General features: G+C 46.6%; 1 protein-coding gene across 4 annotated transcripts in view; it reads right to left on the reverse strand.

Moving 5' to 3' along the window:
* LOC137766390 (kalirin) overlaps positions 1–25,577 on the reverse strand; it is a 469,434-nt gene that overhangs the window by 215,652 nt on the left and 228,205 nt on the right. For all 4 annotated transcript variants that reach the window (XM_068546591.1, XM_068546590.1, XM_068546593.1 and 1 more), the window contains exon 6: positions 5,772–5,894. In XM_068546591.1, the coding sequence (XP_068402692.1) occupies positions 5,772–5,894 (123 nt within the window). The remainder of the gene's footprint in view (positions 1–5,771; positions 5,895–25,577) is intronic.

Below are 25,577 nucleotides of genomic sequence, written 5' to 3' on the forward strand. Positions count from 1 at the left end.
TGGCTTGACCTTCTCTACTCTCTATGGCAAATAAATGCAGTTGCTTTGGGACAAGATTTGGGGCTCTCTGTTTTATAGCTTGTTTCTACTCCCAGGCAACACTATTTCTCAGCAGTGTTGTGCCCATGGTATAGCCTCTGCTCCGTGAGTGGGGGCTAGGCAGAAGAAGGAGTCCCTACCTCTTGGCCACACTCACCTAGAACTTAATTTCAGCAACAGGTAGCTTGGACCAGGATATGAAATGTCCTATCTGGGAAGACAGTCCTTCATTTGGGAGCTGGGGGCAAAGGAGACCCTGTGTTCTTGGTTGCGTTTGGAGTCTGGAGTAGCGTTTCCATTTCGTTGAGCTGGGAGGTGGGAGGAAAGAGGGTCCTGGTTCAAATACCACAGATTCACTGTTCTTACCAAGTTTTAGTAAATTTTCTTGAATGTTTCTTCATTTGCTGTGTGCACTTAGGACCATTTCTAGAGACTTTAAATGGTTCTTTTAAAATAACGTCCACCAGTTTCACTGGAGAGTAGGTTTGCATAGCGCCTCATGCTGTCATACTAGAAGTGGACTCTCTTTCAGAACCTGTAATGCTTTATTTTAGGGTGTGACTATTTTATAAATACATATACATCTCCACAGAACAACAGTTCTCTAACTTTAATATGTACATAAATCACCCATGAAACTTGTTTAAAAAATGGAGGTTTGGGGGCCTCATCCCCCAGAGATTATGATTTTCTAGGACTGGGGTGGAAGCCAAAAAGAAATCTACATTTTTAGCAAGTCTACTACAAGATTCTTTGAAAAAAAAAATTGTACTAAAAAGACTAATGCATACAAGCTAAAACTCATCTCTTCTCTTTTTCAACAGGTTTTATGTGTACTAAGAGACTTTGTGGCTGTGACAGGGTCAAATCCTGGCTATTAAACATCACAACAGTGTGTGTGCCTGTGTGTGTGTGTCTGTGTGTGTGTGTGTGTGTGCATGCACGTGTGTGTTCTCCAAAACCTGAGCTCTCTGGGGCCCTCCTTTTTCTTAATTCTGCCTTCTGTTGTGAAAGGCTTTCTCACAAATTCTCCTTCCCCTGAGTGTGGCCTCCTGCTCTGATGGGAGTGTGGGCGATGGAAGTGGGGTCACTTCATCACAGGAAGTGCTGTCTGTTTGGGGGTAGGGAATTACTTGCGGAATCATGGTTTGGGGCTGCTGAGAATCAAAGATGACAGAGGACCCCAGAACAAGGCTTCTCAAACTGGGGTCAGGAAACCTGCTCAGAATCTTTACCTCTCTTGCACCAGATCTGATTTTCCTTGGTGCTACCATTTGTAACTTTCCCTCAAAACAAAGAGAGCACCACAGGCTTTGCTGCAATTGGTCTGATCTGCACACCATCAAGTGGCAGTATGTGCCTCTGATGAGCAAATTAATAGGATTAAAGCAGCTATCAACATGCCGCAGCAGAAAGGCTTCCTACTGTCCAGCTGCACATGGTTATCACTAATGTGAGTCTTCACAGTCGTAACAATAGAAAATGAATATCACTTCATATTTTAAAACTCTAGACAGAAACCATTAGCAATTTATTTTTCCCAAAGAACCAGCTAATTAAAATTGTAAATAAGACTGTGTTATGTTTGTATGTACTCCTGTGAGTGTCTTTTTCATGAGGAACTAGAGCACAGATGGCTACCTGATTGTTCTGTTGCGTATTACAGTACAACCCGACCCTACTTCCATCTGCCCACACTCCCATCAGAGGTGGAGGCCACATTCAGGGGAAGGAGAATTTGTGAGAAAGCCTTTCACAACAGAAGGCGAAATTAAGAAAAAGGAGGGCCCCAGAGAGCTCAGGAAACCTGGCTTTATGAGGCACTATAAGAAGCCAGAGAGTATCTTCCCACTGGGTTTAGTAGGTGGGTTATTATTATTATTATTAAAGATCAAAAGAATAGGATTCTCCAGTGGAAACTGCAAAAAAACATGTTATAACAGAAAGCCAAAGACCAACCAATTTTAACCTTTTTCTTTCAGAGTTGCTCACGTACCATACTCAGTGGGGCATTATACTCCCACACTCTCCACATGTTAATAAGTGATAGCCTTTATTGGTACCAATTCACAGACAAAATTTAGGAAATTTCTGATTTTGCTTCCACGATTTAATGATATGCAATTATTTCTCAGTAATGGTCACCTCAGCTGGGGTCGGGTCTTTAACTGGTATATAAAACTAGACATATCAAAACAAAACTTAAAAAACAGATAAATTATAACTAGATCATCTTCATTTACCAAACAGTATACCTAGGGGTTCTTTAAATTATAAAGAAGAATTGGTACTTTATAGAGTTAACTCACAGACCATTAATTACTATCAATGAATGAACAATAAGCATTAAGTCAATACTGATTATTAATTGAAAAATATACCTGACCTCCCCTCATTTAAATGGAGCCCCTTTTGTCATCCTCCATCGTAGCAGCGCTTACTCTTCCAACACGAGACTTATTGATTTGTATTTATATATTTACTTATGAGATTATATAATATCACCTGTCTCTCCACTGGAACCTCCACGGACAGACCATTTTGTTCACCACTATATGCCCAACATCCAGCACAATGTCTAATCCTTAATTATTTGTGGAATGAATGAAGAAAGAAGTCATGAGGTTCTTGAGATCTTATATTGGGGAGGGTGATCGATAGGCTTTAGGATTCCCTTGAATCCCCTGAAAATGCCTAAAATAAGTTGTCCACATACATTTCTCTGGAGAGAAGACCCACAACTTTCATTAGATTTCAAAGGGGTCTGTGACCTCCCCGAAAGGTAAGGGATCACTGGCCTATTTCACTGATAAAACAGGATTCAGTAGCAAAGAACTCACCTGTAGCCTGAAACAAAGTACGCTGCATGTACCTTTACATGGACAGATGTGTGGGCATATGTATAGGTTCTTTTCCAAGAACCGCAAAGGAAATGCCTCAGTGAACTTACAAAACAATCCACATTCCCACTTCCCCTGAGTAACTGATCATTCCTACAGTCACTGGGCTCCAGCAGTAGCTGCTTAAATTCATCTGTTTCTTGGCAGCAACATCCATCACTCAGGCCAGAGAAAAGGAGTCTGTAATTCCCTCTATTCACCTCCTTGGGTTGCTGACATCCGTCTTAGGGGAAGTCCCTTTTAATAAGAAACCTGTAAACCTCCCAGTTAACAAAAGCACCTGCGGTGTTTATAACGCACCAGTTCAGCCAATTTGATCAAACAACCCTGGGATTTCCCTTCCCCTGCCCTGCAGCCAGAGAGGAGAGCCAGCCTAATCAGGCTAAACAGGCCTCCGAGTGCTGCAGGCACTCACGGCAATGGGAGACTAGAGATGGCTGGCACATGCTAATTGGCTGTTGTATATTAAACCTCCTCTTCCTCCCTCCCAGCTCCAGAAGATGCTTCCCTTCAGTAAATTTCCTCCCTCGTTTTCATTTTTTTTGTCCTGAAAATGGAGACTTCAGAAGTAAATTTGTCAGAGGAAAGGTTTTTGATGTGCTATTAACTCTCAGTTATCCATATTAACAGAGAAGAGCAGTGGTGCAGATAATTCAAAGCCAAAGGCTCTTTCTATTTAACTTTGTAGTTCATTGTTTTGAGGGGCTTGATGGTAGACTTACCTCCCTAATTATGTTTGTCTTTGCTTCTTATTAAAATGAGTTTGTCTGCCTTAGGGCCAGGCAGTTGGGTGACATGAAGATTCTGGCACAGAATTTGTAAAATTCACCAGGGGAAATCCACAAGGCACACAGATAATCAAACCTGACTAGATTTGAGTTCATGTTCTTAATCACCTGTGATCAACTGGTTTGCTCCTCTGTGACTAAAGCGAGCCTGGGATGAGACATAATTATAGAAGACTAGTTGGACTAGTCTTTGCATTTAGATGAAGACAAGACTGCTGTGGCCCAAATTGGTAACACAGTCAATATTGATCTTTTCCCTGCCTGGTCCCACAACCTTCTGTTCTGCAGCCAGAGGTCCCTTCCCATGCAAATCTCACGCTGTTCACCTCTACCTTACATCCTGCAATGGCTCCCTGTGCTAATCATCAGGGCTATTCACAAATACCCACTCTCTCCTCCCCAACATGTGGAGGTAGGACCATATACCTCCACCCACGATGTGAGATGTGGCCGTGTGACTGGTGTTGGGTAGTGAAATGCGTCACTTCTAGGTGAAAGGTTTCAGAGCTAGCGTGCGCTTGGCTACTTGCTTTGTCTGCTGAGGCACTGGCTGCATCTGAGACAGTGGCTGCTCCCTCAGTCTGGGTCCCCGAGTGAGTGCGATGAGAACAGCCCCCATCAGCCAGTGACGGGCATGTGGTAGGAACAAGAAATGAACCTCTATTACTTTAAACCACTGAGATTGTACTTTTCTTAGGTCACTCAGCATCTCTATCACCGCACTTATCAAGCTGTACCATGACTGTCTGAGTTATCTTCCTAACTAGACACTGAAAACTTGAGGCCAGAATTATTTCTGTGTATAACATAGTCCAGTGTATAACACTGTTAAAACAACTCCATAGAAAATGAAATTATCTTCCTTCCTGGCCTCTGTGATCCTCTGTGTTTACGTTTTTCTAACCCCCGCCCCCCTCCCAGCATCACCAGATGAAATGATATGGTGTCTTTGGAGTTCAAATACACGGGGAACGGTGGAGCTATTCTTTTGTACCAGTAGTACAAGCACAAAGAGCTGGCAGAGGGGAGAGAGAGAGATGTCAAGGCATACTTAGGCTGCAGACATTTCAGATACAGTGGGTTCAAGGGGCAGACAAGATTTCAAAGTCTTGGGGAGACCACATGGAAAAATTACTATCCCAAAGTGTTAGTTTTATGAGGAATCACAGGTGTTATCTGGACTAGATTCCTGTATCACCAGCATCATCATTATCATAATACCAGTATTTACTGATAACGGACTATGCACCAGGCACATCTCCAGTCACCTTACAATTAACTCATTGAATCCTCACAACAACCCTATAAGGTGGCTATTATTATTTCCATTTTACAGATGAAGAAATGGAAGCACAGAAGGTAAATTTCCTATGGCCACACAGCTAGCAAACATCCCTCTCTGAATTCAGCGTCTGCTTGAAGTCTCCCCATCCTGGGGGGCTCACTAACTTCCAGTACATCCCACCTCCTGAGCCATGTGCTGCCTCCCCCTCCAACTGCCGTGCCCTGGACCGTTCTGCCTCCTAGACCAACACAAAACAATTCCACCCTCTTCTCTCCAAGGCAGCCCTCCACGTAACTGAAGGCAGCAACCGTGTGTCCCGCAAGGCTCCTCTTCTCTAGTCTCAGCAGCCCAGTTCACTCAACCGTTTCCAACGCGCCACAGCCCGAGGTGCCTCTCATCCCAGCTTAGTGACTCACACATGCCAGTGGGTTAAGTCAGCGGAGTGGAACTGGGCACTCTCCTTTCTAGTCTTGCACTGGGCTGATGGCTTCTACAACCCCAGCACAATCCTTTCACCATGTAAAGCAGGGTCCGGAGGCAGAAATGAGGCCATAATCTGCTGCGGGAACAGCCGGCTCACCACGTGTCCTGCACTCGTCCCTATCTTGGCAAATGGAATGCTAAAAGAGGCCGCATGTTCAGAGTTTCTCATTCCTCCTCGGCTTGGAAGTCTGTTTCTGCCCTCTCCACCGCGGCCCCGTACCCCGGCCCCGTACCCCTCGTTATTCTCCTGCCCCCGAGAGGAGACCCTGCACTCACCATGGAGTTCATGGCGAAGTGATTGTGCTGCGTCTGGAGGTCAAGGGCATGCTGGTAGCTGACTCCAATCTCTGTATGGCTCTGGAGGAATAACTCCTTGTTGTGGCTTATCCAGTCGAACATCTAGAGGGGGAAAGAAGGCACACAGTCATCAGGGGGGTATGGGTCCAACAGCAAGGAACTTTCAGAGCTACTGGGAGAAAAGCAGCCTTCCTGCTGGGGTCCAGTCAGGACCAGTCATCGTGCTCAGGGTGGGGGGTGGCCCACAGCCTGGCTTCCCAGGAGAGCCCTCCCCCTTAGCAGAAGGCCCTGCCACCAGCCTCCATGTTTCCCTGCAGAGCCTAGGGGAAGAGAGAAAACGAGTAAGAGGACCAAGGAGAAGGGGGAGGAAGCTGCTCACTTTCCCTAGTTACTTCCCCTTTTACACTCCAATAAAGATGTTAAAAAAAAAAAAAGCTTTTAGAAATCGTCAAAAGCCACGCCCCCCTCAATGCGTGCTTTAGGGACAGGTGAAGTGGAGACAAGTGGGAGGTTTAATCCACTCCCTACTGCACCAGCAGGAGAGAGAGACACTTGTTGGAAGCCACAGGACATCCTAACATGCCCCAGCCCACTTACACTGCCCAACCACACATTGCTGAACTGACTCTGAACACAGTCAACTTTTCTTGTGACTCCACAGCCTCACAGTTCCAGGGTTTCTGCTGTGACCCGTGAGGAACCAGAAGCGGAGGACTTTAAGGGTAGAGTAAATACTGCCTAGCACAGTGGGCACTGAGCCATTTTCCTCCCCACGGCTCTGTACCTGGTTTTCATTTAGGTTTCCACCTCTCCCACAGGTGGTCCATTCACTTTTAGGGGAGCTACGCAGAACCTCAATTCCAAGGGAAAGCCTGGTCACCCTAAGGGTTATCCCTTCTCAGGACACCAGATCTAAGCCAATCAGTGTATGACATTTCCTGACCCATGGGATTGTCTTAGAAAGAGGAATGTTATCCAATTCAGTACAATAAAACACAAAGGGAAGTTTGCTGCAAGCTTCTGGGAAAACAGAACTGTAGTTGTTTAGATATGACTTCTCTTCCTCTGATACTGTCATTGGGACCCTGCACCTCAAATTGCTGTAGCCATTCTGCTGGCAGCTTGAGGGTGAAGCCAATGGGCAGAGAAAGAGTGTAGCCAAAACAATGGCAGGAAACAAGCAGAGCCCTGATTAAGCCTTGCCTGATCTCCACACTGTGTCTGGACTTCCTTAGTACCTGAGCCAAGAAATCCTCTTTATTATTCAAGCTGGTTTAATTTGGATTTTCTGTAATTCTCTGCCCAGAGTAGTCAAGTGATATAGCCAGGAAACGTGCTAAACCTTTGGAGAAGAGGATTGCTATACTTGGAACTCATGGTCCATAGTTTGGGATGAGCTAAAGGCTGCAGCTCAGTTGCAGAGTAAAGCAGGGAAGAATGGAGCACAGGTGTAGGCTGAGAAGCTGCAAAGATCACGCCAGCTTTCCTGGAGGCAGAACCACAGCCTCATTCCATTTTTCCCCTTTAAACGGAAAAGCGAATTTACTTTTTCAGTTACGTTTAACCAGCATTTATCGGACATTCATTATACGTCAGGCAGTGTACAAGGCAAAAATGATTAATATGTGGTTCTTGAGTTTAAGTGGCTTAAAAGCCAGTGTGGAAAGCAAACATGGACTCAGATACAGTGTTAGCACAACTTGGCATATGACTTGATTAAAATCACATCTCAACAAAGAAATCTATCAAGATAAAGGTCAGTGTGGTGTATCAAGGTAGTAGCCTCTCTTGATGGTGTGAAGAGAGGGAAGAGCAGAGAAGGCTTCCCAGAGGAGGTGACACCTAACTCGACCCTGACTCAGGTAGCAATTAGCCAGGTGAAAGAGTGAGATGTGGGCTCCAGGCAAAGGGAAGATCAAAGGGGCAGAACTGTGGGGCAGGCCAGTGTGTAGAGGGCTCTGAAAGCACCACTTCTGTGCTTCTGGACCTGATGTGAGGAGAAGATGTGGCTGGGGAGGTAGAAGGGACCATGGAGAGCCCTGGACACAGGCTTTAGGAAACCTGGACCATATACTGCGGGCAGCAAGATGTCAGTGGAGGGTTGTCAGCTGAGCAGTGAAATGTGATGTGAGCTTTGAGAGCAGCATGGGATGTGGACGGGTGGGGAGAGACGGAGCAGTAAGAATGGTTAGGAGGTTATAATCCCGGGGAGCAAGAGTGAGAACCTGGAAACCCGGATGTGGGGAGTGACAGTGGCGTCTGTGAAGTGGGCAGAGTGAGAGTTACTAGGAAGGGACTGAGGACTCCCAACTGTTTGGGGAGGGAGGGTGAGAAAGAGAGAGGGAGGACAGCCAGGTATCTGGCATGGCACCCTGGATCCTTGTAAGAGAAGGTGCCACCATGGCACCACCTCAAGAGGAGGGCAAGAAGCTGGGGTGGGGGAGGAGAGACAGCAGGTTCCGTTTCAGATGCTGAGTTTGAGAGGCTTAGGAGACCTTCAGGTGGAGGTGTCCTGTGGGCAGCTAGAGTTCTGTCTGGAGGTCAGGAGAGGGACATCAAGGCTATGACAACCCATGGTTAAGTATAAGCACATCACCTTCCCAAGGCAAATGGGCATGATTTAATTTGGAGATGATTCTCCCTTTTGAATTACCCAGATCACTTCCGGCTACCTACACAGATAAAGGGCAAAAGTATCATCCTTCACTTTCAAGTGTCAGCAGATGTTCCAGGCCGGGGGTGCCCGCGTGCGCCACCCTGGGTCCGCCAGCCACAGCCAACCCCACACCGCAGGCACGCAGTCAGCGCTTTTTAAAATTACTATTAAGGACAAGAGGGGAAGAAGACAAGTGCCCCAGGAGTCTAAAGGAACTTTATTGTGTAATTTTCGTTCTTTGAAATTCTGCCTCTCAACCCCATTTAAAAATAATCTCTCATCTCTTTTCCTTGTTGACCAAAGAATCAATAAAATTAATGAAAATCTGAAATGCCTGAGGTCCTTGGAACTTAGGATGAAAAGTGCTCACTCATACTTTCTTGTCTATCCCAGTGGCCTAGAAGTGACCTTCCCTGTATTTTCTGTTAAATGAGTATTTAGATATGCCAATAAACAGAGAGTTATGTGCTAGCACCAGAATGATTAGATTGCCTGGCGCCAGGTCCCTACTGGACTACAGAGCAAGGAGAGCCGAACACGGGCCAGTTAGGGAGAAAAGCAATAACAACAGTGAGTTAAAAGGCAGGCGAGAGTGGAGAGTGCTGGAGGAACCGCACGCCTCATTGAATGGGCTTCTCACACAATGAGGTCTGCACCCAGGCCACTGCGCCCCATCTGCCTTCCACACTGGAGCACACGAGCTGTCTCTGGGGGCTGCGCATTCTGGGAAAGTTCAGCTATGCCGGAGACTAGAGGAAGTGCTCCAAGGAGGTGACACTCATCTCAGGCATCTAGGGACCAGACAGTCGATGTGACACCAGGAACCAGGGTCTCTCCAACATGGCGGTTTCCTAGGGACAGTCTCAAGTCTTCTCTGGGCCTGAATCTGCTGCCTAATTGTATATAATACTCACTTCTGTGAGCCTGGTTGCCTGCAAGGGTCACCAGCATTTCTGCTGCATTCACTGCAACCGGCTGCAGAGAGAGAATGTGTGTGCGCACACGCATGTAAGCACCCATGTGCGTGTGCAGTTAAGTGGGATGAGGACTAGGCTGGTTCTGGGCCTGGCTCTGTCACTAATTACCCATGAGACTGTGGGCAAGTCTCTTCATTTCTGGGCTCCTCTTCATTTCCAAGGGATAAGCAGTACCCAGAATGGAGGTAAGCATCCTGGTGTACAATCGGCTCAATCTGGAAACTTATGGAGTGTATTTTTTTCCATTCAAAATAAAAATTAGTTTTATTGAGTCTCCTGGATCAGAATGCATATTCATTGCTACAGCTTACATTTCTAACTTTTGAATACAAAGAATGACTGTAAGAAAACTGGCATTGTTCTTAATAGCCAGAGAAATGCAGCTTCTTAGACTCAGCCTTGACATCTGTCCAGTGCTTTAGGGTTCAAAATGTCCATTCACAAGCATCATCTCGCTGCCTCCAGCAGGCCCACTTTACGGATGGAAAACAGGTTCAGAGAAGTGAAGCCCCAGCAATGGGCTTCATTCATGCCACCCAAGGCACATTCACTGAGTGTCTGTTGATCCAGGCTCTTGGGACACTGCCCTGCCTCCTGCATGTGACTGTAGGACCTCCTCTGCCCAGGCTCCACAGAGCAGCTGCCCCCCAAAAGGCAGCCACCAGGGCGCTGTGGGGCTCCAGCGGTGGTAGGATGCTGTCCCTCACATGGGGCCATTCAGTGGCCAGTACCCGGCCCCCTCCTCTCTGCCTCCCACCTGCCCCCTCAGTGCCTGGGGATGGCTGATTCAAACAGCTCCACTTCTCTCAATAAATACTTAGTGAATGAAAGAAATGCACGAGGGAGTTGGTCACAGGCTCTGAGGTTGCTAATCTCCAGACAAGCTGACCCTTTCTAAACTAGGACATTTTATGATTTGATCTCTTTGAATTGGGCTCTCTGGAAGACACCTGAACTAGACACTGGAACAAAAATCTAAAGAAAAAAAAACCCAAAAAAACTAAAGAAAATATCTCCACAGTGGTTTCAAACATTTTGAACTATCTTTTTTTTTTTCTTTGAGAAGATACAAATGGTAGGTTCAACAAAATGTAATAAAACAACAAAATTCCTCCAGGAGGAAAGTTCATGTCTAAATAATGAAATTTTATCTCTTTGTTTGGAAACCAACATAGTTTTGTCTCATTAAGAAGATAGATGTTACATGTAAGCTACTTGGGGTTTTTTTTCCCATGTTTTGCAAAGTAATGTTTTTATGCTGGCTTAAACTCAGTGAAAATATAAAAATCTAGTTCTTAGTATATAATAAATGATAAATGAACCTATTTAAATGCAAATTGGGAAAATAAACAGAAACCTTTTTCTCCTTTTCTTTTAAATATGGGGATAGCTAAAAGGTTATTATTGTTCTGTTTTTAATAAAGCATAAACTATTTCATAGAACAAGGATATTAAATAAGGATCTTGGGCTTATTTTCCTTCATTTGCCAAATTTAGCAACAGCATCTGATTTAGAGTTTTAACTTTCAAACTACCTTACCACCTAGTGTTAGTATTTTATACTGTCTAATTTAGATTACATTGGTTTTAATTTGCTCGTATTCAGGTTTGGTGACTTGACTGAGAGGACAGAAGACAACCAATGGATCTTCTTTCCTAAATATGCACATTCCAGTATCACCTGTTGTCCCCTGTTACCCTGCTTGGACACTGCAGCGACCCATCCATAAAAGCCTGTGTCCTAAAGAATACTAACAACCTCCTTGCCAGAGAACCTCGCTACACCTGAAAACTTGCTGTGCAGTCAATTCCAAAATAAAACGTTACGTGTGTTATAGTGCAAAGAACAGAGGCTTCAAATCAGGAGACTTGGGTTCTAGTGCAGATCTGCTTTATAAACTTGGACAAGTTAGGTTAACGGTCTAAATATCAGGTTCCTTACCTTGAAATGGGGATAACAATTTACACGATTTCAACCTGAGCATAATAGTGAGATTCACATAAGACAATGGTTTCATGCTTCGGTAAGTGCCGTATACCAGATAGATTATATAGTGAGCATATTCTATTGCACATATTTCCCTAATGTTTTGTTTTAGAGCACAAAACAGACGAAAGGTGTGGATTTAAAACTGCACTGTGTTCACTTTGCAAAATCACCATGGGCTCATGGAAATCACATCTGCAGCTCGTACACAAATATCCACAGCCCATCCCTCCCGGAGACGCACTCCCAGTGCCACCGCAGGGCACTGCACGGACCAGGGACACCCATGCATCCTCCCACTGCCCCCACCCTGACACACACTCAGGGCCCTGTGGTGCCTTTGCCCACACAGGACTCAGAGCCCCGTACACTCTCTCAGGGTCATGCCTGAGGGCACTGTCCCCTCCTGCCCTCCCTGTGTAGCCTAACCAGGGATCTCGCCCCCTCCTGCCTTGCTTCCAAACTCCCCCTTCCCCATCCTCTCTGCCACTCCCCAACCCTTTCACTATTAGAGATTCAATCCCTTTGGCTCTTAACAGTTTTTTTACTTAGGAGAGACTCCTACTAAAATGTATTATTCCTGCAACCCCTCCTGGAATTAGTTTATCCTGGATACAGAAACAGCTTATTAAGAAAGCAAGGCACTTTGTGAGCACGACCCAGGGATGAGATCCTAAAATGGGGTGGCAGAGGAGCCCTACACCAAGAGAGAGAGGGCCTAAAGTGAGAAGTGGGTGGGAATTAAGGGCAAATTTCCCCACCTGACAACTCTGGCTGACCCCGGGCACATGTCCTCAGGCAAACAGGGCAACACACAGACCCCATGTGTGTGTTCTGGCCTAGGACCCTTAAGCCCCTTCAACTTTGTTTTCAATTATCCACTCACCTAGGATTGAGCTTTCCTGCTTTTCCAAAGCGGGGTAGAGAAAGAAAAATAAAGAACCCAAAGTTTGGAACTAGTTTCTAGGTTCCTAGAATTCCTTACAGAAGGGAGGTTGACATCTCTCCTCTTCTGTATCCTGCAAGGCCTGCAGGCCACAGGGAGTCCAAGGTTCTGGGAGGCTGTCTTTACACTGGTGTCCATAGGCAGGGGAGGTGGTTGGGACTCGTGCCTGATAGACAGTTAATAAATATATACTGAGGGAGAGAAGGTGTTCTGGGTCCTGCCTGTTTTCCTTTAGGCTTTTGGAATGTCAGCTGGCATTCTCGTATATATGGTATAAGAGAGAAGCCATTTCTATCTTTCACCATAAATCCAGCTGCTCTCAGAGGATGGCTCAGCCTGGTTACCTGGAGACCCCAGCACCGTAGCCTCAGGAATCAGCCAGGGCACCAAACAATTTCACCGGCCAGGCTGTGTCTCTGACCTGTAGACATTCTATCGATCCCCTAGCATATTTCTTACCCACTCCATCCCCAAATTCCTTAATTCCCAGATCTCAGATCTAACATCCTAACAGGATGCTGACATCCAGAACTGCCCCAGTTTCTCTATAAAACAGGTAAATGTCCCTATTTGCGCCCACTGTGAGCAAGGAAATAACAAAACCTTTTCCCCTTCTGCATGCTAATCTGAACTTCAGTTAACACCCCAGTTCTGTTTCCCTGGAAACAGAGAAAGATAGTATGTGCCAACATGTTACTAAGCCATGTTGCCTGTGGTAAAAACACCCCCGATTGGTAAACTGTATCTGGATTAGAAGGACTATCAATAAACTATAAATAACTGATGGGGACAGCGTTCCTTGATCTTCCCTGAAGGGGGTGACTCTTGTGACTGGCGTGTCCATTGCAGGAACCCTGGAAGCTGTGCCAACAGAGGATACTGGCTTCTGTGGGGCATGGGTTGTTGAGCCATGGGAGCTTCTGCAGCTGCCCACCATGGATCTTGTCTCCTTGCCCCTGAGCTGGATTGTTGCAAGGACTGTCCTGCTGGGAAACCACAGCTTCCATCTTATAGTGTCCTGACTGGATCAGCGCCAAGGGTGGCCCATAGCAGTCTTTAAGGCTGAATGCTTAGTAGAATCTAAGAAGACTCCTTGGTAGGTGTGGCATCCATACTGCAGAGTCAAACTCTGTGTATACCGTCTCTCCTTGTCTTCCATTTCTCCATTCTCCTTTCTCATTTTCACCTTCTCTCAATAACAGCAGCAATGGTCATGGTAACAACAACAATAATAGCAACTAACATTTGCTGAATGCTCACTCTGTGCCAGGCACTATTCTAAGCATTTAACATATTGAACTCACTTAATCCTCTCAGTAACCTCCTAACTATCTCCCCAATATTAACCCCCAATATTATCATCTCCATTTTACAGACTGAGAAACTAAGGCACAGGGAGGCCCAAAGCCACAAAGCTAATAAGTGGCAGAGCTGAGATTCAAACCCGGGGGGCCTAGTTCCGGTGTCGGTGCTCTGAACCTTGCTGCTCCACCTTCCAAAATGCTCAGAGCTTCATTCTGTCTACCCTTCCCATCATCAGCAAACTTTCAGAAGTGCATTCTGCACCCCCTGCTGTTTTTGTTTTCCCTCCATCCACTTCCTCTTTAACTCCTTGTAACACCTTCTACCTTTACCGCTTTCCTAAGTCTGCACCCACATTGAAAAATAATTGCCTCCTTTCTGAGGTCTTGATCCTTCCCTTGATCTCTCATCAGAATGTGATGCATTCTCTTCTGAAACTCAACCGTCTCTGGCCTTCTACACCAGGTCATTTTCAGGGGCAGGCCATCCGGCTGCAGACATGATCAGCATGCCCCTCCTGCGTTCACAAGTCGCTACTGAACACTAAATTCTCCCAGGAGAACCAGTGCTTTCACCCACTCACACTCTCTTCCTTGACATACCATGTCTAGTCTCAGCACGACAAAAACAATAGGAACGCTCTAATTTCAAAAGCTCACCAATCCTTCAGTTCTACACTGATTTATTAAACTTGCCTCCCACTTCTCTGACTGCCCCTTCATGGCTTTCTTTCCTGTCCCTCACACCCTTACTGGGACAGTCTCAACCCTTAGCCCTCAGCCCTCTGCCTTTTATTCGTCAGCTCTGTCCATTTGAAAATCCATCCAGGCTCACAATTTCAACCACACAAATAGTATTTCCTGTTTCATGCGCCAGGCCCTGTGCTAAGTACCTCCACGGACTATCTCATTAGCCTTTATAATAATGCAGAAAAAGGGTATTGTTAATTCTGCTTCGACATAGTGAAAACTAAGTACAAAGAGCTGAAGTAAATTGCCCGAGATCATACAGCTTGTAAGTGATAGAGATAAATTTAGAATCTAGTGTCCATCTGAACCTCATTTCCTCTGCTCCAGGGCACTCTCTAACCTTAACTTCCCCAATAACTGACAAGAATAAATATGTGCCTGGCTCTGCACAGTGAGATTTATACATGTTATCTTAAGCCCCATAGCAGCCCTACGAGATAGTAGATAACATCATCACCACCTTTGTCTAGTTGAAGAAACAGATCCAGAGAGATCAAATAACTTGGCCAAGGTCACACAGTCAGGGTGCATATTAAAGACTCAAATATCTAAGTCTATTATGACTGCAAAGTCCATGCTTTTAAACCACTATCGAATTGTCTCCCAAATGCACACCTAAATTTCAGATTATTCCTAGTCACATGGTGCCCATGGATTCAATGTGAATATTCCTTTGTTGTTCCAGTAGCATCTAAAACTATTCTGCCTGTTCTATGAAAACTCTTTACCTTCTCTTGACACCCCACATCTTTACCCCGCCCCTCCAGCCCATTTGTTCTCTTTCCTCAAATCACTCTGAAATATACCCTTCACTTTCCACTGCTACTGATACTCACCACTCAGCCCCTCCTGCCAAGATTACTGCAATTACACCCTTACTGATCTCCCTGAGTCTGTTTTCTTCCTTATACCCAACAATCTGCCCCCACCAGGTTCACTGCTCTAATACACTGCTTTCACCCTGTCATTCCCTCAGTCTAAAACAAACAAACAAACAAAAAAAACCCCACAAAATTATTGTTGCTATCTATTACCTATATTGCAAAATCCAATCTCCTTACTCTGGCATTCAAGGTACCTCCCCCCTCCACCTTCAATTGGTCCACATCTGCCTTTCCCCCTATTCTTTTACACCCCTGTCCTACACCAAGCATCCTTTCCTGTCATATTCTATTCACTTCCATGCAAATACACCACACCATGCTCACTGCCACCCCTGTGTTTGTGTTGACATCTTTCCTTCCATGAAATACTCCATATCCAAATATCCAAATTATTTCTACCCTTCAAAATACAACTGAAGTCTCACTTCCTCCAGATGTCTTCTGTGAGCAACTGAGCCCATACTGATTTCTCTTTCCTCCAAACTCACTGCTCAAGTATCTACCACAATAGTTCACAAACCTAGCCTTCATTCAGAACTACCTAAAGCGTTTTCTTAAAAAAATATAGCTTCCTAGGCCCTACCCTTGAGATTCTGATTCAGTAGGAGTTCTGCAGGTAATTCTAATGGACTTTCATTTTTATTTAAACAGTTCATGTGGACTTACAGCCTGTTCTTAATGGGGTAGCTGGCATCGAACTTAACTCTACCACATGTAAACTAGTTAAAAGCATTGGTCAACAACCAACATAGACCAATGATCCTTGAAGGAAGGGAAACATACAATGTAAGCCCCATATCCACCTTGGCTTTCTCCCTGAGGGTATTTTCCAAACTGTGGAGCCCAGAAACAGGAGCTAAGCAGAGAGCAGCAGTCTTAATGGGTATAAAACACCAGGGATTAGACTTCAGGGCTGGTAAGGTGGTTGCAATTACAGTGATAGGAAGTAAGAGAGAGGGAGCTAAGAAAAGGAGCCCTAAAAATCTTCACCAAAATTTCCTTCAGGTCTTTGGCCAAATCCTAAATTGTGCATAGGCAAGGTGAGACTCCAGAAGGTCTAACAGAGAACAGCTGTGGGAGGTGGAGAGCTGAACAGAAACGTCAGAGGCTACACAGTGCTGAGGAAATGTTAGGAGTTCTAAATCAAACAGTGTAAAGAGACTTTGGTGAACACTCTGGACACTCAGTTGGGACCCCAGACTGTAAGAGTAAGACCCATATCCTAAGAATAAGGGTTATACCCTAGGATTAAAGAAAAGATGGAAGTAGATGTGTCATAGCAAAGCCTAAACCAAGGCTCAATAGGATCACGATCTGTAGTTTAACTGCAGCCCAGAACAAAACTTAACAGTATTTAGAGAAGGATAACCTAATCAAGAGTCTGTACAGTACATCATCTATAATAACCAGTAAATTATTCAACATATGAAGTGGAGAAAAGTGACTAAGAATAAAAAAAATTAAACAGTCAATAGAAACAGATCCAGAGATGATCAGGCTATAATTTAGCAGACAAAACTTTCAAAAGAATCGTGATTAACATCTTAAAGAGAATAGGAGGGAAAGGGACAAAATGGATTAAAAGATGGAACACGGCAACAGAGTCCAGTGTTCTGTTTCTTGTAGCCAAAAGAATTCTGATATAAATAGTCACATGCCCATGATGCTCAGTACAATATTTTATTCACTTACTGAATGCCCACTGTATTCCAGACATTGGCTTAGAGACTGATGATAAAAGATCAAGGTCAGAGTCTAGTGAGGGAGACAAATGTATTCAACAGTCTGTCAACTTTAAGTGTGACAAGTACTATGAAACACTGTAAAGCAACTATACTCCAATAAAGATGTTAAAACAAAAAAAGTGTATACGATGGGCTGATAGCAGAGAAGGACTTGCTCCAACTTGTTAGAGGTAGAGATGGGGAGAAGCACGATGACTCCCAGAAGGTCACAACAGCTGAACAATACTTGAAAGACAACAGGATTTAGTCAGGTGAAGAAGGTGTAGACGGGAAGGGCATCTGAATGAGAGGAAACAGCTTGAAAAACAGCATGGGATGTGAGCAGGTACCAAGAGCTCTAGAGCAGGACGTGAGAGGGATGATGAAAGGCAGGGAGGGGCCCAGGTTGAAAGGCAAAGGTCGAAAGGCAGAACTGGGCCTTCATTCAGTGGTAGTGAGGAAACACTGAAGGAAAGCAATAAGGTCAAATTAGCCTTTAACCCTGAACTGGGTGTCTACACTGAAGCCCCCAGATACAGTCATTTATCTCATTGCAAAGAGGAGTCCAAGTCAGCCCTGATCTCACAAAACAAAATCAACTAGCACATTATAGATATAGATAAGAATATCAACTGAGGGTTCTGCCTTCCCACCCCACTCCCTCCGCCCTTCTTTTCCCCCTCTCCTCCTTTTTCTTAAAAACCCTTCAATGTCTGGGTCAAAGAAGATAAATACAAAGGAGGAGATAAAGATAACATATGAAGGTGCCCAGCACAATGCACGACACATGGTAGATGCTGAATACATGCTAGCTCCTTCCCACTTCCCCTGGATTCAGACAGGATAAGCCGGCAGTCACAAAGAGAGTTGCTTTCGGATTAAAGAAACCTAGGCTGCAACTCTTCATGCTCAAATCACACACTGTCCTTGAAAATTAGCACACTCCTGTTAGGCCTTAAAACGCCCCTCTCCTCGGGCTTGCCCTCCTCATGCTAAGTGTTGTAATGAAAAGTCTCACCAAGCCTATTCAGACTTTGAATAATGTTTTTTTTTTTTTTTCCTTTGCATTTGATTTCCAGTCTGCTTGCTTGGATGGACTAAATTTCCTGCAGCCCTGGCAACACACACGCTACCCCACTGTGGGGAAGGAATGGTCATCCAGGAGCCAGCGAGTCAAGCAGACGAGAAACAGAACCAACCAAGCCAGAAGTCAGCCCAGGCAGCCCGGGGATATTGACTCTGAGTGGCCAAATTCCTTCCATCTGAACCACAGATGATGATAAAATATTTTCAAGAACAGCATGAGGGAATGTTCACTCACTTCCCAAAATATAAAATTGAAGAGGTCAAACCCGATTTAATTCAAGCTGAGAAAATAGTGCCCAACTTTATCCCAGAGCTACATTTAGGCATAAACTGAGCTCTGGCCCTTGGCAAGTTAATTTAGAGGAGCTAATGCTTGTTCCTGGCCTACAAGATACACTCAATAAATAGTAACTGTTATTGTTACTGCAAAAATGGAGTGTCTGTCGCACATTCTCACCCCATCCTCCCACGCATACGAAAATCAGCTGTGGCAATTACTTGCACATCTGGGGAAAAAAATTCCACATGGGCTAAGGAGGAGGTGGCCCTCCCTTCAGGAGTCCCTCTCTGAGAGAAGGGGCAGGTGCTATGCTGGAAGGGGTCTGTGCTAGGTGGGCTTGACCTTGAGCTGAGGAAGAGAGCCAGCACTCCCCTTTTCCCTTCTCCCCTCTTCCTGCAGCAGCTTCAACAATGGGGCTCAGACAGGTGGGGGACCACGAGGGAGCCAGGCTCAGGCACATCCAGGAGGACCTGCTCAGTCGTGTTTCCAGCTTCCAGACCACACCTGGTAGAGCATACCCCACAGGAGCTCAGGAAAGACTTAGGAATGAAGAGCCCAATCTTCAAAACCCTCAGTTTCTCTAACAGTCTTCTTCAGGGGACTAAGGTAAATGCCTGTGCTTAGATAGAGCCACTGACCCTAAGAGTAGGGCAGAAACGCAATAAACAGATAACTCTTGGTAATGTTTATGGTAACCTTCATCACCACTTCTCTGACTTTTCTGTGCCTTAAGGGAAATTAACATTTGAATTTAGTCTTTCATCCTTCTTCCAAAGTGTTTTGGGCTTTCTTTCCACCTCTGTCCTGGGGTCATCATCCTCACATGAAGGCCTTGTGGTTCCCTTAGCTCTCCGCCTTGACCTCCAGTTGGTCACCTGGTCCCATTTTCTTTTGTTCAGACTATCTCCAAGGTTTGCCCCTCTCCTTTCCATTCCCACTGTCACCTCATCTGCCCACACTTGGATTAGTATAAGAGGACCAGAACTGGTTTCCCTGCCTCCAAATCTCTCTCTCCATTGCAAGATGAAACTTGCTAACACCTCAGTTTTGAAGCAAGAGCACTGGAGGGACGTCTCTTGAAACGACTCAACAGTAGGTGGTGCTCTTGTGCCAGCTCAGAGCACTCACAAAACTTCTGTTCCACCAGGCAGCCTAGTGAGTACAGACTGTGCCACGGCCCACTCTTTATTTGGCACTGACTATGTGCCTCTGGGGAACAGAGTTATCTAAGACGCTGGCCCTGACCTCCAGGACTGTGCAATATAATTGGGTTGGAACAGGGCCAGTTTGAGGGGGATGGATAAAGACCATGCATGGACAGATGCCTGGAGGACAGAAAGACCACCTCCAGCAGGGAAGAGCGGGGAGAGTAGCTGGACCTTCAGCTAGGGTAGGGTTTCTTTCTTTCTTTCTATTTATTTATTTATTTATACTGTAGGTTCTCATTAGTTATCTATTTTATACATAGTATCAATAGTGTATATATGTCAATCCCAATCTCCCAATTCATCCCACACCCCCCCTTGGTATCCATACATATGTTCTCTATGTCTGTGTCTCTATTTCTGCTTTGTAAATAAGATAGTCTACACCAATTTTTTCTGATTCCACATACATGTGTTAACATATGATATTTGTTTTTCCCTTTCCTTCTTTCCTTCCTTCCTTCCTTCTTTCTTTCTTTATTTTTGGTTGCGTTGGGTCTTCGTTGCTGCGCACAGGCTTTCTCTAGCTGCGGCGAGCAGCGTCTACTCTTCCTTGTGGTGCGCAGGCTTCTCATTGCGGTGGTTTCTGTTGTTGCAGAGCATGGGTTTTAGGCACGCAGGCTTCAGTAGCTGCAGCACGCAGGCTCAGTAGTTGTGGTGCACGGGCTTAGTTGCTCCGCGGCATGTGGGATCTTCCTGGACCAGGGATCGAACCTGTGTCCCCTGCATTGGCAGGTGGATTCTTAACCACTGCGCCACCAGGGAAGTCCCTGTTTTTCTCTTTCTGACTTACTTCACTCTGTATGACGGTCTCTAGGTCCATCTAGGGTAGGGTTTCAATAGGCAGATGGGAAGGAGGTCGGTGTAAACATAGGTGTGAGAAGGTGGGCCTGTGCAAAGCACACAAGAGGATGTCCTGGGGTGGAGGCTGAATGCCCAAGTCCAGTCTCACTCTCCATTCTAGGTCCTTCTGGTTTGCACCTCTTTGGACACCTCGTGACAAGGGGTGCCCCAGGGAAATATTTAGGATAAGACAAGTGCCACTCTGAGGTGGGTCTGCGTGGAGGAAACCAACATCCTTTTTTTCTTTATGCCAAGAAAGGGCAAGAATCCAGCTTTCCTCTGGTCCCTGGTTACTCAGGGAGAGGTGTGACTAGATTTCTGACCCCTTCCTGTGACTCCAGGTAATCGACATGGCATGGACATCACCCTCCTACACTCCTCCCCATGCAGCCTGAGCTCCAGCCACACTGGCCAATAGATGTTTCCAGAACCCACCCTGTACCCCTGAGGCTGCCATGCCTTTGTTCATCTTCTTCCCTGCACCCCAACCTGGCCTGAAGTTTTCCCCTTCTGTGGTTCCCATGGCAGTGACAGGTTCTTTGGCCAACTTTCCCCACGTAGCAGCTGTCTGTCAGTGCCCGCCCCCCCACTGCTCCAGTGTGGTAAGGCCCGACTCCAGCTCATCTTCCAACTGCCCGTTCCCAGCACAGTATCCGGCACTTATTTAATTGGCTTGTCTTCAGCAACAGTGTTCTAAGATCTTGCCAACCTGGGCGCACGCTTCTAATTTCCTTTTCCTTCTACTAGTTTCTCCAGGCACCAGGGCCCTATCTCACCTCCCTGCTCTGCTGTCACATACTGCCCACTGTCTGCTCCAGTACCCTTGTTGTGGATGACCCTGTACTCTCCGCCCTTCCTCCCAGGCCCTGCAACAAAAGCCTCCCCACGCCTCTCTTCCACTCCTGATCCCGTCTATCTACATGGCCCAGCTCAAGCTGGTCTCCACAAACCTACCATCTGCTGAGCACCTACCGGGCTCCCGGCATACTAGATGCTTTGTATACATTTTCTATAATCCATACGACAATCCTAAGGCATGTATTAAAATCTACATTTTACAGATAAAGAAACTGCTCAGAGAGGGTGAACTGGCCACAGATAGTTAATCAGCTAGTGAGTGCCTAAGCTGGGATTCAAACCCAAGTCTCTGTGATTGTAAAGGCAGTGCTCTTTCTAGAAGCCTTGGCTGGGTCTTCTGGCCTGTGCTCTCTGTCCTCAGTGGGAAGCCTGAGCCACACAGGGAACCAGCCAAGGAAGGAAGCAGGACCAGAAAAGGGAAGCAAAGCAAGCAGTTCCGACAGAATGGATGCACCCTAGAAGGCTGGGGTAACACAGGCTGGAGGAGCTCAAGGACGCGGAGAAGAGGGTCACAAACGGGAGAGGAAGCAGAAGAGGTGCAGCAGGGAGGATAGAAGGTGAAGAGAAGGAGGGAAAGGGGGTTCTCCAAAGTAAAATGCCTGGGAAGAAATCTTGAAAAATTTCCCTACCCAAAACAGAGATGCAGTTTGTTTTTCACTTTATAAATTGTACCTGAATGTCTTTCATTCTTCAAAAAGGGTGCTTAAGACATTTCTTCCGGGCTTCCCTGGTGGCGCAGTGGTTGAGAGTCTGCCTGCTGATGCAGGGGACACGGGTTCGAGCCCTGGTCTGGGAGGATCCCACATGCCGCGGAGCAACTGGGCCCGTGAGCCACAGCTGCTGAGCCTGCGCGTCTGGAGCCTGTGCTCCGCAACAAGAGAGGCTGTGATAGTGAGAGGCCTGCGCACCGCGATGAAGAGTGGCCCCTGCTTGCCGCAGCTGGAGAAAGCCCTCGCACAGAAACGAAGACCCAACACAGCCAAAAATAAATAAATAAATAAATAAATAAAGTAGCTATTAATTAAAAAAAAAAAAAAAAAAGACATTTCTTCCACTTCCCCTCCTGGGGCAGAGCTGACATGTTTTGTTTTTTCTTGGACCACCTCCCCACTCTCTCCCCCCCCACACGCTAGACTCCCAACCCTAATCCCTGCCCAGTAAGCAATAAAGACCTTGATATCCAACCAGGTTCTAACCACTGGAGTGGTTACTATTTCTTAGCCATCTTTTTCTTACAAGGATCGGGAATCACATCAATGTGAACCTGATTTTCCTCACACTTGCCCACATTATTCCCCCACCCAGTGCTTGGGCTGGGTACAGATCAGCACCTAGCAGAGGACCTGACATAGAGCAGACGCTCAATGTCTGTGGACAAAGGAATGAATCAATGAACGTTTCTCTGTCACTTCTCCCTGTGCCTCATACAACTTCTCTGATCAGGATCCTTCTTTCCTAGCTCACTTATTGGATTATGGAAAGCACTGTAAACATAGTGTCCGTGTTCTCGGTTCCAAAGGGTCACTGTGGGGTCCATAGTGCTATGGGGTCCACACATAAGTAGAAGCCACCTATGACAATTCAGGCCCCTTCCGGCCCTCGTAAGAGACCTGGGAGGGAGCCAAGGCTGCCGTGCCCACCGTTCCTGCCACTCCTCGCTCCGCTCTGCTCTCCACACCCACTTCTCACGCAGGCCTGGCGACTGCAGCAGACACTGGGGCTCAACACGCAGCAGAGGGAAGGAAGGAGAGGGAGAAAGGATGTAAGGAGGAGAAAAACAGCTTCGGGAAAAAACACGCACACATGCAGCCTGCAGAACATTGTGACTTGGATTATTTTTGGAATCTAATGTTTCTAATGTTCAAGGGGAGGAAATGAGAAAAAGCAAGTAGAGATTCCCAGGACCGGCAGGCTGGAAATAATACAGGACACTGTGTCCTCTGTTGGGCGGGACACGGACACACTTCCTCGCCCTGAGCCCAGTCAGCAGGGGGGTGGCGGGCGGTGGTTTAGGCCTCAGTAGGAGGAGGGACGCAGGAGCAAGGGGTACCGGGAGCCCTTCTCCAAAAAAAGCAGGAAATTACAAACCACTCAGTAAAGACCTTGCCCCAAAGAAGGTCGTAGTTCTTGGCAGCCTTCCTCCCTACACCGAGGGCTCAGGCAAATGAATCACAGAGACTTGTCAGCACGCCCCCGAGAGGCCCAAACAGTGTTTGCCCTCTTACCACAGCATCAGTAAGGACACAGGTCAGGTGACCACTAGCCTCCACTCCACCCCAGCCCCTCTGGCCACCTCCTAGGTCGCTGGCATACATACCCTTTCTCCTGCAGGGCCGGGGTAAGGTAAGGCTGTGTGTGTGTGTGTGTGTGTGTGTGTGTGTGTGTGTGTGTGTGTGTGTGTGTGTGTGTGTGTGTGTGTGTGTGTGTGTGTGTGTGTGTGTGTGTGTGTGTGTGTGTGTGTGTTTTGGGGGAGGGGAAGGAGCCCCAGCCTCAGAGCAGAGGGCCCACCTTCCCACTGCCCACCTGGCTCTATCCCAGGCACACCTCCCAACCTCACCAAGTCTCAGCTTTCCCATGTAAAATGATGCTCACGTTCACGCCCTGCACAAAGCAGAGGGGAGACCAAATGAGGAACCACTGACTGGGTGACTCTGGGTGGGTCTCTGCTCTGGGTCAAAGTTTTCTATGTAAAAGGAAGGGCTAGACCAGAAAATCTCTAAGGTCAGGGGTGTGAGAACACTTTAAAAACTGACATTCAAAAAATATTTCGTATTATAATGACGACAATGGCACTTCAGTTTGACAAATGACACTGCTGGCTCGAGGGGCGTGCGGGTTGGAGAGGTGACGAAGAGAAGAGGCAGTGAGCCAAGTGTGGGGCAGGGAGGAGGGCAGTGCACTCCCTCCACACGGCCCCACTGGTTCTTGTCACCCCAGGCAGAAGGAGACTTAGGGTCCTGCTTTGGGCCCTGGGGAGTGATCAGAGCTGTTTATACCTCAGAGGGAAAGGGCAGGGAACAGCAGTGGATACTCTGCCCAGTGACAGGGCATCCTGGGGATGTCCTAAATTGCTCATACGGTTAACAGGACACACACAGCAAACACAGTAAGCACGTAACAGTGCAGTGCCCTGCTGCCTACCATGATGTTCTTCACCCAGTGGGCCCCATATTCATATTTTCTCAGGGTGACTAACATGAAAGTGACATTATTTTGTTTGCACAGACCTCCAAGAATATCAAGATGCACAGACATATTTCTCGGATGGACTGTAGGAGTGCTTCTGGCCACAAGCTTGTAAGAGAATAAGACAAATATGCTCTTTGCTATAATGCACAGCAGGAGGCGACAAGTGTCTCAGATGTAGCAGGTGATCACATCCCCCTGGGGAGAATCGCTTTCCCCTGTGGCTGCTTCAAGGACAGACACCGTTTTTTCCAGAGAACTTTCCATGTGGCGGCTCCCCCAACCCTGACCCATCAGATATGATCCCAATTTGACCTGCGTGCTCCTCTCTTTTGCCTCACCCAGGGGCACCACACAATCTAGTGATCTTGAGAGACCCCATGAACCTACATCATAATTGCCAACTTCTGTCAAAACTCGATTCTTAACTTTATTCCATTAGGGATCACTGAAAATTATTCGGAGCAAGTTCATGTGTAAGGTAGCATGGATCACGCTCTGCGAGGTCTCAGCGGGGGGCGCCAGATGACTGAGGAGTAAATCAGGACTGAAACAGCACAGGGAGAAGGAAGGGAAGCCAAGGTCTAGGGAGCAGTGATGCTGGGCCAGGCAGGGGGCCAGCACCTCCACCCACACCATCCCATCTAATTCTCCTAACAACCCTGGGCAGCAGCTTGGGCTTTTTTTTTTTAAGCAGGAAAAGAACTCAACAGATTATGGTTCTATTTGCTGAGAAAAGTTTCTTATTTTCCATCATCCCCCAAGGCGACAACCCTGAAGAGAGAAGAGCCAACTGTAGATATACAGGGGAGAATGAATAGCAAAAAAAGGTGAAAATTCCTCTAGAATTGTTGAGCTGTAAAGGGGCTGAGACATCATGTAGTGTGGCAAGTCTCCAAGGAGGGGGAGAGGCAGGCACATTTGGCTTGGGGGGTTGGGGGTCTTTACCAAACTCCTCTGGGGATTCTGATACACCCCCTTACAAGCCTATTGTCGACCACCACCAACCCCCCACCACCATGACCACACACACACGCTGCCACCCCACCTCCCCCACTGAGACACATTTTCACAGACAGAGAGGATCGACATGAGAACAGTG

Source organism: Eschrichtius robustus, chromosome 6, assembly GCF_028021215.1.
Source record: "Eschrichtius robustus isolate mEscRob2 chromosome 6, mEscRob2.pri, whole genome shotgun sequence".
NCBI lineage: Eukaryota > Metazoa > Chordata > Mammalia > Artiodactyla > Eschrichtiidae > Eschrichtius > Eschrichtius robustus.